At 26.9% G+C, this 15,844-nt stretch overlaps 1 protein-coding gene across 1 annotated transcript in view; it reads left to right on the forward strand.

Moving 5' to 3' along the window:
* LOC100213799 (cytosolic 10-formyltetrahydrofolate dehydrogenase) overlaps positions 1–15,844 on the forward strand; it is a 74,234-nt gene that overhangs the window by 53,861 nt on the left and 4,529 nt on the right. The window contains exons 17-27 of the mRNA XM_065818150.1: positions 2,069–2,174; positions 2,272–2,359; positions 4,203–4,296; positions 7,447–7,546; positions 7,677–7,725; positions 11,607–11,656; positions 11,836–11,909; positions 13,050–13,141; positions 13,289–13,394; positions 13,484–13,565; positions 14,237–14,354. Of these exons, the coding sequence (XP_065674222.1) occupies positions 2,069–2,174; positions 2,272–2,359; positions 4,203–4,296; positions 7,447–7,546; positions 7,677–7,725; positions 11,607–11,656; positions 11,836–11,909; positions 13,050–13,141; positions 13,289–13,394; positions 13,484–13,565; positions 14,237–14,354 (959 nt within the window). The remainder of the gene's footprint in view (positions 1–2,068; positions 2,175–2,271; positions 2,360–4,202; positions 4,297–7,446; positions 7,547–7,676; positions 7,726–11,606; positions 11,657–11,835; positions 11,910–13,049; positions 13,142–13,288; positions 13,395–13,483; positions 13,566–14,236; positions 14,355–15,844) is intronic.

A 15,844-nucleotide genomic window follows, 5' to 3' on the forward strand; every position in this document is an offset into this window, starting at 1 on the left:
TATTAGTATTTTAGTTAATAAAAGTGTAGTTTGACATTGTTTTTACCATCATGCATAATTTTACATTAATCTATATTTAGGCGCATTAGCCATGTATTAGCCTAGTTAAAAAAATTGTCTAGATAAGTTTGAAGTATACTTATACTGTTCTTGATGTCTTTTAAATTTATTTTTGGAAGTAATTTAGTGTAATCAGCATACATTTTAAGTAGAATGGAGAGATTATCAGAAAGGTCATTGATATAAATATGAATAAACTGGACCAAGAACTGAGCCGAGTTCTTGGTCCAGTATTGCAGAACTCCACCCACAACATCAGCCCACTCTGAAATCGATTCACCAAGTACAACATATTGTATTCGGTTAGACAGAAAGAATTTTAACCATTTGTGAATTTTGTCTTGAATTCCATTTTTGAATACTTTATCTAAACGTCTTTTGTGAGAGACTTTGTCAAAAGGTTTTTTAAAATCAAGGCAGGTTATATCAACAGGATCTTTGTTTGCAACTGACTCAGTTTCAAAATCAAGTGTTTCTAGGAGGTTTGTTAAACAAGTTTTGTTGTTAATAAAGCCATGTTGACTTGATGTATTAAGTTATTTGCATATAAATTATCTTGCATGTCACTGATGTTAGAGAGATCTTGTTTAAGGAGGTGGAGTTGGTATACATGCATTTATGTTGCTTATGAAATAAATTGGTATCTTTTAGTTGAGACTGTAATTGCTGTTGGTTTGGAAAATTAAATATTAGCATTTGAAGTTGAGGCTTTTGTTGATGCATTTTTTAGTGTTTCCTTTGCTTCTTTATCGGCAAAGAGTTGTTTACTGTGGCCTTTAGTGAGAAGTGTCTTGGTGAAATCAACACAGCAGTCCCTTTCACCACGGATGACATATCGAAAGGGCGAGTTAAGTTTGCCAATTTTCAAGTTCATTGTTTGCTTCCTTTTGTTCTTTGAGTAGGGTGTTGAAGTATGTTTGTTCAGCTAGTGTGCAATCTGGTCTAATGAAAATGTTTTTGTGGCATGTATTTGCAAGATTTTTAGCTGGTATTATGATATCATTACATGTGATTTCATTTTCTAATTGAACAGCTAAATTAGCTGGATATATTTCAGATATTTTTGGTGAAGAGTCAGTTTTATGAAGAATAGATGATTTTGATTTTTGTCTGTGAATGTGCACAATTTTAACATTTTTGTTTAATGACTTCATAATTAGTTCTACTTTCATTTTCAATTTCATTGGTTTTAATTTTCCTTGATTCTGGGACCCTAACTAAAACAATATTTTTTGCTTTGCTTTTGCGTAATTTGCTATCTATTTTAACTGCTTTGATTAATGCAGCATTTCCAGATGAGCCAGGTTTAATTAGAAGACTGGCAATTTTACTATAACTTGGTTGTGAGAGTGAAGTATTGATGCAGAGAATAAAAAACTTAAATGGCTTTAAGTTTTTATTCTCTTCTTTAAGTGATTTTACCTTTTCAATAAGGTTGCTGATAACATTGCAAATCTTGAACATTATATATTTGTGTTGTGGTATCATGAATAATATATATTTATTGTTGTATGTGGTATTCATGAATATTAATTATAATATAAAAAAACAAATAATAATATATAAAGTGGTAGTGGTGTAGTGGTAAAGTGCTCGCTTCATAAGCAAAAGGTTCCAAGATCAATCCCCACCATGTCCCTGGCAGTACTGCGCTCAACTTGTTTCTCTACGAAGCGGCCTTGTTTGTCAAGGTTCGTGTTTCGGAGTTAGAGAGTTAAGAGAAGGTTATAACCACTATTAAGTAGCCTCCTCATCAGTAGTTGAGGAGGTGAACAAAAAAAAACAAAAAAAATATTAAATATGCATTGTGGTATTATTGTGATATCATGAGTATTATATATTCATATAATATATTAAAATACCTCTTGTTGTGGTATCATATATTCATTTAATAGGCACAGTTCCATTTTGTGGTTAGTTTAAGTTAATTATTTTCTTATTTCAAAATTATTGAAATTATTACTGATATTAAAAAAATATTTAATATTTCAATTATTACTACATTTAGAGTTTGTGGTTTGATCGTTCCATGGAACTACCCCCTTATGATGTTGGCTTGGAAAATGGCGCCTTTATTAGCTGCTGGAAATACAGTTGTTTTAAAACCAGCTCAAGTATTAATAAATAAATATTCTTTACTGAATTTTATTGAATTTATTAATTAAATTTTTGTTTATAAAAATCATAATATTTTTTTTTCCTTTTTTAAAGGTTACTTCAATGACAGCATTAAAGTTTGCAGAGCTAACAGTAAAGGCTGGTTTTCCAAAAGGTGTCATCAATATTGTTCCTGGTTCAGGTATTTTTAAATTTTAATTTTTGAAACTATTGATAAAAAGATTTTGTTTATTATTTATTTCCTGTAATGTAAAGTTATGTTTAGTATATTATGTGATATTGTATGAAAAGAAACTATGTATTTGTCTACAACAACAAAAAAAAGATAGGTTAACAGATAAGCTTTCTTGATATGCTTTCTGCTTATACAAAGTTTAATAAATTCTTTATATTTTAATGTTAGTGACTATTATCATCTTATTTGCTAAGGCTTTAATGGTCACACATGCTTACTTAAACATAGTCACATACTTGGCCTGTACCATATATTTATGCACTAACTTTACTGTTTGTCGTAAAATCAGTTAAAAACCTTTTGATTTTTGTTTATGTGGTTTTGCTTAATACCACTAAACTCTTTATTTTTATTGTTTCACAAGAAAATTTTATCCTTGATATTATTCATCTGTCAATATTGTTGTTATTGGTGCTTTTAATGCTCACAACACTTTAGGGCTTGGCTCTAGTACACTTTCCCTGCTGGCACTAAAGCTTAAAACTGATTATTTCTTTAAATCTTTTATTCAGATAGTTTACTTTGTAACTTGTTTCTTAAACAATCCAAATCACTTACCTTGGCTCTTTAGTTTTCATCTTGAATTCAAACCCTACCTTGTGCTCAGTTTCTTCTTGTTTTTTTTTAGGTTTTTTTTGACCATGTTATGATCTTACTAAAACTCATGCTTCTTCTACATCAGATTCACTCAGATTGTACTTCTTACAACTGATTTGCACCTGAGTTCCTTTTTTGACTTTTTTCCTGATGGTCCTTGGGTTGACGTCTTTCATCTTTTGCTAAAAACTGTGGTTAAAGAATTTTTTGGATTCATGCAAGAGCGAATGTTTTTATTACTATTTGTTACTTTGAAATCAAGTCTCACTCTATCCCATGGTTGATGACATCAAGTCTCATTCTACCCCATGTTTTTCTCCTTCTTTTGCTGCAATTGATTCCATTTGTATTTATTTCATCTTTTTTACCAGTAGAACTTTCCTGATAAAAAAAATTTTTTTTTATAATAATAAGAAATAAGTGCAAAAAGTCTGTGCTAATTATTTTTTCATTTATTCTGCATACTATAAGTCAAGACTATGGGTTGCAATCCAACTTTAATCAATCAATAAAACCAATTTATTTTGCTAATAATTTTGGTGAACACACTCATTCTGAAATTCTTGGCAAACAGCTTAATATCTTGTATGACAAGTGTAGAGCTACCTGCAATTAATTAAATTTCACTCGAAGCTTATTTCCAACCAATCATTTTCAAAATAATCCTTATATTTCATATGTATGAATGGCAGCATACTCACTGAAATCTTTACATCTTTTTGAATGATCCTTTACTTAAAATCTCTCCTGGAAACCATATATGAAATGCATTGCATCTGCAAAGGTTTTATTCTCTATATTTGTAATTTTTTTCTTTATTTTTTATGTATGAAATACTGTTGTCATTGAGCTAGGCCTACTAATGATGCTCTCTTGGACAATGTGCAAACAATGTACACATTGTAAACATAGTTAGGACTGCTCTAGCAGCCTAATATGAACACTCTTTTATATCAATTTAAGTTGCTAAAGGAAATAAATAGCTTTTTAATTCTTCTGCTAAAATATGTTCTTGTGCAACTCATCAGTTCTTTCTCATTTCCTTTTCATCACTTTCTTACTTCACAACTTAAATATAACAGCTTTTTTGAAAGGGAAAAATGTGTATTTTTTGAAAGGGAAAAATTGGTAATTTTAAAAATGGTATTTACAACATAAGAATTTGACTTTTAATTGTTGTTTGATTTTTCAGGTCGTAGTGTTGGTCAAGCTATTGCTGAGCATCCTGACATTAGGAAAGTTGGTTTTACAGGCTCTACACCTGTTGGAGCTGGTGTTATGAAAAGGTTTTATGTTTTTTCTTATTGATCTCTATTTTCTCTTGATTGATTGTTTTCCAATGTCTATAGTATGTCTATATAAAGTAGATATAAACTCATAAAGACAAATAAAGAAGATACAAAAATACTGCATGGTTTTAAATTTTTCTATTGACCAGGACTATTCATTATTTATTCATTCATAGACTATATGAAAAATTTAAATTCAATTGTGTTTTTATTATTGAGTTAATTGAATTTAAATTTTTTTGATTTCATTTACATGTTATTCTTGTCAAATTTATATTACAGTTTTTATGTCTTTTAAAAAAAGTAAATATAAAATAAAATAGCTAAAAATAGCAAAGTAAACAAAAATCTTTGAATAACTGATAAAAAAAACAACCTCAAATCAATTTCAATTGTTTTTTATTATAAACTTAAACATGTTTCAACTTGTTTTAGAACTTAAGCAACGGAAGTTGTTCAAACTTCATTCCTTCAAATTTTTAGGCGGCCTGCATAATGTGTAAATGTGTTCAAAATCAACTACTTTACAATTTTAATTTTATCTTTCTTGTAATAGAGGATATATCCCAAAACTCATAGTCTGTAGCAAATTTTAACTTGTCTTTAAAAATGAAAACAAACTAGAAGTATAAAGTAATAGTCAGTTATTGATTGACAGGTCTTGATTAACAGGTCTTGATTGCATCTATTTTGCAGAGTATTTGCAGAGTATTTGACAAAGTGCAGTATTAAAGTAAAAGTACAGTATTAAAGACTATTAAATATAGGCTAGATGATTTGCATCAAAATATTAAATTTTGGGTTACAATATGTCTGAGAGAGCACAATACACCAAATAATGCAGATAATAAAAAATGAAATCTAAAAGCATCTAGTTTGTTAAGTTATAAAAATTTTAACAATAATTAAAAAAAACTTTGAGCCAATCAAATTGTGGCTTACTTGGGCTTAAAAAGCAAATACTAAAATCAAGAAATGAACATGTCTGGAAAAGTCTCTACACTATTTATAATGCTATTGATAAAAAGCCATAAAAGTCGTTGCATAAAAAATCTTTTCTATAAAAAGATTTGATTTAATAACAACTTGAAAGAAGTAGAATGCTTATGTGGAGATTTAATGTGATTTACTCAACTTTTAGATAAAGTCCTATTAGAAAATCTCATGAGAGATCTTATTTAAATGTATAAGCAAGATAAGGGTTTTAAAAAATACATTAAAAAATCAGTCTATAGATTTAAGAAGTTAAATCTATAGACTGATTATATAATCTGTTATATTGATTGTTGGTCTGTTAAATTACTGTTGATGGGCTGTACAGCATTTGTATAATTTACACTGCTGAAATGTAAATTTCTTCTTGTAAATAACTGTAAATTTTTGAATTTTGAATTTTGTGAATTTTTCTAAAATATTATTTATTACTAAAGTTAAAGTGTTTTTTTGTTTGTTTGTTTGTTTTTTGTAGTTTTGATTTTTACATTTGAAAGCAAAATTTGTCAAACATAAAAATCAAAACTAGAAAAAAAAATAAGAAGAATAAAAAACTTGTTATAAAAAATAAAATATATAATTAAAAACATTTCAATTAGATTTAGAAAATTTTTGTGATGTTTGTTCTTACATTTTGTGAAAACAGAGGATTGGATCCAATAATGTTTAGTGATCTTGATTTTGTGAAAACAGAGGATTGGATCCAATAATGTTTAGTGATCTTGATTTTGTGAAAACAGAGGATTGGATCCAATAATGTTTAGTGATCTTGATTTTGTGAAAACAGAGGATTGGATTCAATAATGTTTAGTGATCTTGATTTTGTGAAAACAGAGGATTGGATCCAATAATGTTTAGTGATCTTGATTTTGTGAAAACAGAGGATTGGATCCAATAATGTTTAGGGATCTTGATTTTGTGAAAACAGAGGATTGGATCCAATAATGTTTAGTGATCTTGATTTTGGTTTTGTTGAGGCAAGATTTTTTTGGAAAGTAATCTTTTCATTATACCCACTAGCTGCTAAGGCATTGTTATAAAATGTTCTATCAAAAATTTTTTGCTAGATGAAATATTTGCTAATATTGTTGAATATCATAGTTGGTATGGATTTAATAAAACTATAGGGGTGGTTAGAATTTATGTTGATCTGTAATGGGTGATCACTTGGTGGACATCGAGAAAGTTTACAACTTTTAAGTTGGTTTTTTTGTTAGTTTTAGGTTAAACCTCTACTTAAAAAGAAAAAAAATGTTTTTCTTGATTCTCTCATATTGTGGTACATTAATCCCATAAAAACAGCTAAGGCCATTATCTCTATATAATCCAACAGATTACAACCTATAGTCTTGACTTTATGTCGAATAAAAACTCTCTTTTTTTAATCTTTTAATCACATCACTCACACAAATATGTATTCACACAAATATGTTTACAAAACTTTGTCAACAGTATTTTTTATAAGGAAATGCTTACAACATAATTCGAGTTAAGCAATTAAATCAAGTTTTATTTGAGGAAAATAACATTTTCACTGCAACAACAGAAAAAAGATCAGCAAAAAATCAATGATCTTAGGCACTGTAAAGTCAGCAGTTAGGTTGGCATTAATGATAGCTGACTATAAACTTTTCACTCTTTAATTTTTATGAAATTAAAATCATTAAGAATGACTGGTCTTTAATGAGTTTTAATAAACAGTATGTGTATTGACTGGGAATTTGAGTTTTGGTATGCAGTATCTATATATAAAGATCATTTATTACAAAAAACTTTTTCTTATGCTTTTTCTGCTATGGCTGAAAAAGTGTCTGAATTTAAAAAAAAAGAAAAAGTGAATTTAAGTTGACAAAGTTATAATGAGCAAAAAGAGTTTTTTTTTAATTTTTTACAAAAAAATTTCTTATGGAATATATTTTAAAATTTATTTGAAGCATTTTATAAATTACAGTATTTTAAAAAGTATATTGTAACACATTACAATATATGAAGCAATATTAAACATCTATGAGTAAAGGAACAAGATGCGTAGGTTTTCAAAGATAAATTCTTTTACTTTTACAGCATTAGTTTTTTTGTAAATTTTTAATGGTTACGAGTTAAAATAAAACACAGCTGATTAAAAATTAATTTCTCCTAAAAAATTTTTTTTAGCGCTGCTGATAGCAATATTAAAAAAGTGTCATTAGAGCTTGGTGGGAAATCACCCTTAATCATTTTTGGTGACTGTGATATGGATAAAGCTGTAAAACAGGTTTATTTACTTATTGTGTTTTTATCAGTCAATTTTTGTTTTTGGATGAAAAAAGCCTAAATTAATTTAAAATTAAAAATAAATAATTCACAATTAATTTAATAATAATAATAATATTGATATTTCTTAGGGTTTACTTTCGTGTATTTTTAACAAAGGAGAAAATTGCATTGCAGCAGGTAGTTTAAAAATTTTAGTTTTCTTTAATTTCTTTCTCAGACTATTAATTCTAGGAGAAATTAATTTTTTTTAAGTTGCTCATTGTTTTATTGTGTATTAAGAATGATATTTGTTTTACTTACAAGTATGTTACTTTTTATCTCTAACATTTTTCCATTGATTTTTTATTTCAATTTTTTTATTAGTTGCACTAGTTAGTTGTACCTAAAGAAAAAATAAATTTAAAAAATGTAAATTTTTTGTTAAATATTTTTGTGAAACCTCTATTAAAGTAAAACTAGCAGAAAATTTGATTTTTGGTCATTTGAAACCATCATTTGAAACCATGATTTGAAACGATCATTTGAAACCATCAGATTTATTTGATTATTTTGAGAGTATATTTATTTTAATTAATTAATTAGATTATTTTACTATATTTATTTTTTAAATCTTATTTTAGTTGCATATTCAAATCATTAAATAGTATAAATTTAATAAATTGTGCGATTTACAATTTATTCTTTCTAATTTTTATTTTTTATAGTTTTAAAGTTTAAACTTTTTTTTTTAGGTTTTTTTCCTTATTTTAACTTATTGAGTCTTTAAATTATGAAAATTGAAAACAAACTGTATTCAACATTCAAGCTAACATATCAAACTTGTTCCCAACATAAAGGGTAACATCAATCTTGCTCAATAAGGTTGTCTTAGATGTAAACCTGTGTTAAATTGTTTCCTGCTTTCACAATGGTCACATTTCAGTGTGAATACCACCCTACTGGCTTTTAAGCTCAATTTTTTTTTTTTTTAACCTCTTACTCAGATTGTTAACATTAGTTTTCATACCTTACTTTCACTACTTGATTTGTGTTTACTTATGCTCATTTTCTTTTTATTTTCCTTTATGTAGTTTAGACCATGCAATAAGATCTTGCTAAAACTTTTATTTTTTACATCAGGTTCTATTATTTTACTATTAAAAAAAAATAAAAAGTTTAACTACCTCAAACTACCTAAAAAGTTTAACTACCTTTTTGGTTTTCTTCATGATTCTCAATTTTATGATTTTCTTTGTGATGGTACTTTTTTGTCTTTTGTCTTTCCACTTAAAGTTGCACCTCCTATGCAATCTCCTCAATCAGGTGGCATAGAAGTTTTTATTTCTTTTCAATAGTTTTAAGTCAAGCTTTGTTAAGTCAAGCTTTTTTGTTAGTTTTTTTGTTAAGCTGTTATTTCTAATTGTAATTATTTCTTTTTCACAAGAACTCAACTCAAGAACAAATGTCTTTTTGTTATCGCAAGAAGTTGTCTCTGGTCTATTCTAAGATTACTAAATCTTGTATTTTATCTCAGAAATTAATTTCTAGAGACTTTTTGAAATATTTTACAATATCATTAACAAAGCCAAGTCTTATATTTCATCTCATCTCATATCACATCTCATACATGGGTTTAGTCTTTTTATCTCTAATATCAATTGATATATAAATATATATATATATATATATATATACATATATATATATATATATATATATATATATATATATATATATATATATATATATATATATATATATATATATATATATATATATACATATATATATATATATATCCTATACTGCTGATTTAGGTGAGCAGTGTAATGTCATACTGAAATAGCCTGCTGCCGGGGGCTTCAGTACATACATCAACTGACAAATAGCCTAGCTCGCAGTGGAATGCTGCTACATCGATTGAGGGTTTGAGATGGGGCAACAATCTTTTTTATTCATTTATTGTTCTTTGTTTTCTTCTTTTTCTAAAAAAAGCCGTATTGATTTAGATAAGCAAAAAAAGTGAGCAATAGTAATAGTAGATATATATATATATATATATATATACATATACATATATATATATATACAACCCTCTGAATTAGGAAAAATGAGGTCGGCAATAATTTGCTGACCTCAATCTTTTAGAGGTCGGCAAAAAATATTTGATACAAAGATCTTACCATAAAACATAGAAACAAGGTCGGCAATTTTTTGCTGACTTGAAACACTTTCAGGTTGGCAGTTAGGTTTGCATTGCCGAATGCCGACCCTAATTCCGAGGGTTGTATATATCTATATATATATATATATATATATATATATATATATATATATATATATATATATATATATGTATATATATATATATATATATATATATATATATATATATATATATATATATATATATATATATGTATGTATGTGTGTATATATATGTATATATATATGTACATATATATTTATGTATATAAATACACATGTATATATATATATATATATATACACATAGACATACAGTACGTACATTGTAGTGTAAGCGCTTTCCTTGGAATTTCACCATCACGCTTTGCATGCGTGATTGGCTAGTTATTAGCCAATCACAACAGTTGTACCATTGTTATATATACCATCGAACGCGTGGCTGTGAATTATTATTTGCATTTGACTATGGCAACAATATCGCCTGGAAAATGTGCTAAAATACAACTTTTGATGGAAGACGAGAGGTCTGAATGTGCAATTGCTGCACGTTTACAAATGCCTAAGACAGCTGTTCACGATGTCATTCAGCATATTAAGTCAACAGGCACCAGCGCTGCAGGAAGATCCAGTGGCAGACTGAGATGTACCACATCAAAAACTGACCCTATGATCCGCTGTGTAGCCACGAAGGACCCACTGGCATCATCTTGTGGACGATTTCAGTCTTCGATCCTATCATGCTGCATTAAAACCGCAACTATCTCAGAAAAATATTCGTGACTGCCTCAAATTTTGTAAAGCATATAAAAATTGGACCATGGCAATGTGGCAACATGTCATGTTCTCAGACGAATCGCAGGTGAAACAATTTGCTACGCATAAAGTGAATATTCGACGGCCACCAAACACACGCTACAATGCCCATTATGTTGCTCCAGCGGTAAAACATTGCCCTGCAATTATGATTTGGGGAGCAATTACTGCCAGAGGTTGAGCAGGAATCCATCTCATGCCGCCAGATGAAACTATCAAAGCTGTTAATTATTTGCAAATAATAAAGGAAAATGTTCCTATTTGGCTCAGAACTCGCAACTGTGACATCTTTAGGCATGATGGCATGCCATGTCATCAGGCAAAGATCGTCAAGACATGGTTTCAAGAGAATTCCAACAATGTTCTTGCTTTGTGGCCAGGCTTGTCACCAGATTTAAACCCGATTGAATATTGCTGGGTAAAATTGAAAGCAGAAGTGGCAAAAGCAAACTCGACGTCAGCGACAACTTTGAAGGAGGCTATACTGAAGGCGTGGTCTCAAAAAATAACGCCTGATTACTGTGACTCTCTTGTTGCCTCTATGCCTTGAAGAATAGAAGCTGTCCTCAAAGCGGGAGGAAGACATTCGAGGTACTAGAAACTCTTTTCTGATGTGAACTACTTGTTGGTTTCTTCAAAAGTGTGTCATTGACTTATGTGAATGTTGTTTGTTGCGTTTAATTCAATCATATTATCATTAAATTGAAGTGGTATTACATTTCTATCTAAAAACCTTAGTGGTCGGATCTTTTTGGCCAGCACTGTATATATATATATATATATATATATATATATATATATATATATATATATATATATATATATATATATATATATATATATATATATATATATATATATATATATATATATATATATATATATATATATATATATATATATATATATATATATATATATGTATATATATATATATCAGGCAACCAAAAAAGCTTGTGCGGTTTTGCAGATCCATAAATAAATATACATAAAAACAGTTTTAAAATACACACTCTGTTGAAAATAAAGTAATATAACTATTTATATATATTTTATAGGAAGAATTTTTGTTGAAGATTGCATTCATGATGAGTTTGTTAATAGAGTTGTAAGTTAATATTCTTAAATTTCTATACTTTATTTGCGTAATTGTTTTGTTGAGTATCAAAATTTAAGTAAATAGAGAGGATAAATTAAGGCAATGTAGTTAAGTCAATGCAGGAGCTAATCAAATTATTTTTTTATTATTATTATTTTAGATCATTAAATAGATTAATTTCAATTTAGATCAAAGAAGTTGAAAAATTAGTTATAGGTGATCCTCTTGACCTTTCCACTTCACATGGACCACAAAATCATCGGTAATTAAATAAGTTTTTCTTTTAAAAATACTATTTTACAGTGTTTTGATGCTTTATAAACCTTGATACTTTAAATCTTTAATTATTTTAAGTATAAGTTACCAATAAATCTACTTGAAAATTTAATCTTTAGCGTGTCTATTTAGGTGTGTTGGTTGATTTGCCTAGTTATTTGCCTAGCTAGGCATATCAACCAGCTAACTTAATTTTAATTGAATTATTATGTAATTAAAATAAAATCAGTTCCAAATACTAATACTCCCACCATTACTTTGCAACTGTACAATAAAGGAATTTAAATACATTTTTTTTTCTAATAGGTGCATAAACACCAATTTTTTTCCTTAGTAAAATGTTTTTGACTATATTTGAAAAAAGATGTTTTTCTCGGTTTAAATATCTAAGTAGGTTGTTATATATGTTAGTTCAAATGAATGACTTCTTGTTTGATGAATTTGAAAATATAACGTTTTTAAAAAAAGATGTTTTTCTTGGTTTAAATATGTTAGTAAGTTCATGATCATGAATTGCTCTTATTCAATGAAAGATTGTTTTTACACTCCATAGTTTTTTAACTTTCATCACCTTTTTATTATTACATGATAAATGTTCATCAACTTTTTATCTTTACAGGATAAAAAAATAATTACATTTATCAAGTTAAAATAAATTAAAATAATTTAAAAAGTTTAAATAAATTTGATAAATTATTCTAATTTATAATTTCATTTAAATTCAATTTAATCTATAAAAAAGTTTAATTTTAGTAAATTAAATGTTAAAATACTTAGTTGATGCTCCCACAGATGATTATTTCAGTATGAAACGGGTGTGGAGTTGTAAAAAAAAGACTCTAATCTTTGAAATTTTGAGAGTACGTCTCTGACTCCAACTCCAAAGCAAAGTTTTTGAAAATTTCTTTGAATTCTTTAAAAAATATTATGCAATAGTTAAAAAAATTTTTTTTTGCTAATTATATGAAAAATTCTTTGAAGGTTAAATATTTTGTACATCCACATGCAATATAATAAAAATGTTGCAATTCTGACTCTACAGCCCTGGTATAATGTCACCAGTGACATTTTATAAATATCATATCTTTCACATAAGATACAAACAGATGTTGTTTTTTAATGTTAGTGCTCATTTTGAAAGTCTTCTGGAATATATAGAGAAAGGAAAAAAAGAAGGCGCTAAACTTGTATATGGTGGAAAGCGTGTTGGTTGCAAAGGTTCATTATATATTATATATATTTAAATCTTTATTACATACAAAATAAAATAAAAAATGAAAACATAAGCATTGCAATGTTTTATTTTTTCATCTTTTATTTCTCTTTCTTTATGAATGTATCTAAAGTCAAATTACATTCTTTCAGGATTGTATTTGGAACCAGCTATTTTTACAGATGTTACTGATGATATGTTTATTGCAAAAGAAGAATCTTTTGGGCCAATTATGATTATTTCTAGATTTGCAAATAAGTAATTTCTTTAGATTTAAAAAGGTTGTTTACATTTGTTTTGATAATAAAATATTCAAATTATTATTTACTTTTTTATTCGCGCTCTAGTGATCTTGAAGGTGTATTGAAAAGTGCAAATAAAACAGAATATGGACTTGCATCAGGTGTATTCACAAAAGATATTAGTAAGGTAAAAAGTTTATGTAAACATATGTAAACAGTTGTTGTTTAAATATTTTTTCCTTTAAATGAAAATTTTGGTGAATTTCATTTTCTTACTTTAACTTTAATAATAAAAATTTAAAATAAAAATTTTAATAATAAGAGTAATCTATGTTTTTTGTTTGTTTGTTTATTATTCTGAAACAAAATTTTTCTATAAATTGTATATAAATATGTATGCTAAAAGTTGTATATAAATTATAGTTGTTCTATAAATTGTATATAAAACTTAGGAAAATAATTTCAATAATGTGGTTTAAAAAAAAAAAAATAGTTAATTTAAAAGTACTAAATAATCTATTAAAAATAATCTTTTTTAGATAAATTAGTTTCAGAGACTTTTTTTTCAAAATTTTTTGAAATTGAACTTTATATAATATATTGTTTTTATTCTAACTTCTTTTATACACACTTTAAGTATAAAATTTAAATTTATCAGTACAAATTATTAGTTTAAAACAAAATTAACTTAACTTATGCAAAAAATTAAGATAAAAATAAATACTTTATTTAGAAAATTGTATTATTATTAACAGGTATATTTTTATGATAAATATTTTTTAGTTAATAATCATATTTTATCTAATTAGTTAATTGGTTTACCAATAAGTAAAAAATTTGTTTTCTTTCAAAATTTAGGCTATGAGGGTTCAAGATGGATTAGATGCTGGAACATGTTTTATTAACACATATAACAAGACTGATGTTGCATCTCCTTTTGGTGGTTTTAAACAATCTGGTTTTGGAAAAGATCTAGGTATTATCAAGATCATAGTTTTTTCCTATCTTGACATTTTATTTTTCTCCAGCCCTAAAAGTTTTTTTTTCCTTTTGTTATACACATACATACATACATGGTGACAAAATAAATAGCACAGATTGATGTTTAATATGTAATGTTATATTTTCCAGAGATCTGAGTTTTTGAGATCTAAACTTTTTAGCCAAATAAAATATTAGTTTTAGAAGATAACATTACTTAGTAAAAAAATAAATTAACTTAGTTAAAAATAAAATTCGAACTTATAAATAATTTAGAGGTACAGAATAACGGGGCAATTTAAATAGCACACCCTGTTAAAGAACTATCATTTTGTCCCTTTGCTATAAAATTCAAAAAAGTTCTTTGTAAAAATAGTTAAGAAAACTTTATTTGAGGTTTAATCCTTTTAAAGTCAATAACGGCTTGACAATGACGGCCCATTTTGGGGACAACGAACATATTGTTTTAAGTCGCATTCAAAACAATTAAACTTAGAATCATCAGCCCAAAGCACATTTTTCTAAAAAGGTAACTCCTTGTGTACCTACTGTTTTGCAAACTTCAAACAACTGATAAGATTGCATTTTGAGTAAGCGATTTTTGACAGTGCTGACAGAGAAATTGACTTGTAAATTTTGAGCCATTTGATTTTTAAATTTTGGTGCGCCAGCTAAAGGATTTAGCTTAGCAATATGGACAAAGGCTGCATTTTCTCTAGGGGTTCATTCGCGTTTTTTGTTGCTTAATGAACCAGTTTTGTTAAATAAATTTATAGTATTGATAACTTTTTTTGAAAACAACCCAATTTTTGAGTTATGTCAGAGCTGTTCAATTCTTGATCTTGAAATGCCTGTACTTGTCCTCGAAAGACATCTGTTCCATATTTATCTCGTCTCTTAGTTGAAAGAATATGGTTTTTGCAAAATAAATTACAAGTTTATCCTTAAAATACTGAGTATAATAATTTTGTTTTGATATAATACAAGAACTTTTTTAAATAAAAATTAAATTTGTGCTATTTAAAATGACCTCAAAAATTTAAACGCACCGCTAAAATACTCAAAACAAGCAGTTTTGATAGTTATAAATGTTTAATGAGTAGCTCCATTCAAAAGAGTAAGCATTGTTGATGTTATAAAAAATAACAGCAGTTGCTATAAAAACATAAAACTTGATATCAAAAAGTTAAACCAACTGGTCATGAAAGTGTGCTATTTATGTTGTTGCCACTGTACATACATACATACATACATACATACATACATACATACATACATACATACATACATACATACATACATACATACATACATACATAAATAAATACATACATACATGCATATATATATATATATATATATATATATATATATATATATATATATATATATATATATATATATCTATATATATATATTTATATATATATATATATATATATATATATATATATATATATATATATATATATATATATATATATA

The sequence above is a fragment of the Hydra vulgaris genome, chromosome 14, assembly GCF_038396675.1.
Source record: "Hydra vulgaris chromosome 14, alternate assembly HydraT2T_AEP".
NCBI classification, from domain to species: domain Eukaryota; kingdom Metazoa; phylum Cnidaria; class Hydrozoa; order Anthoathecata; family Hydridae; genus Hydra; species Hydra vulgaris.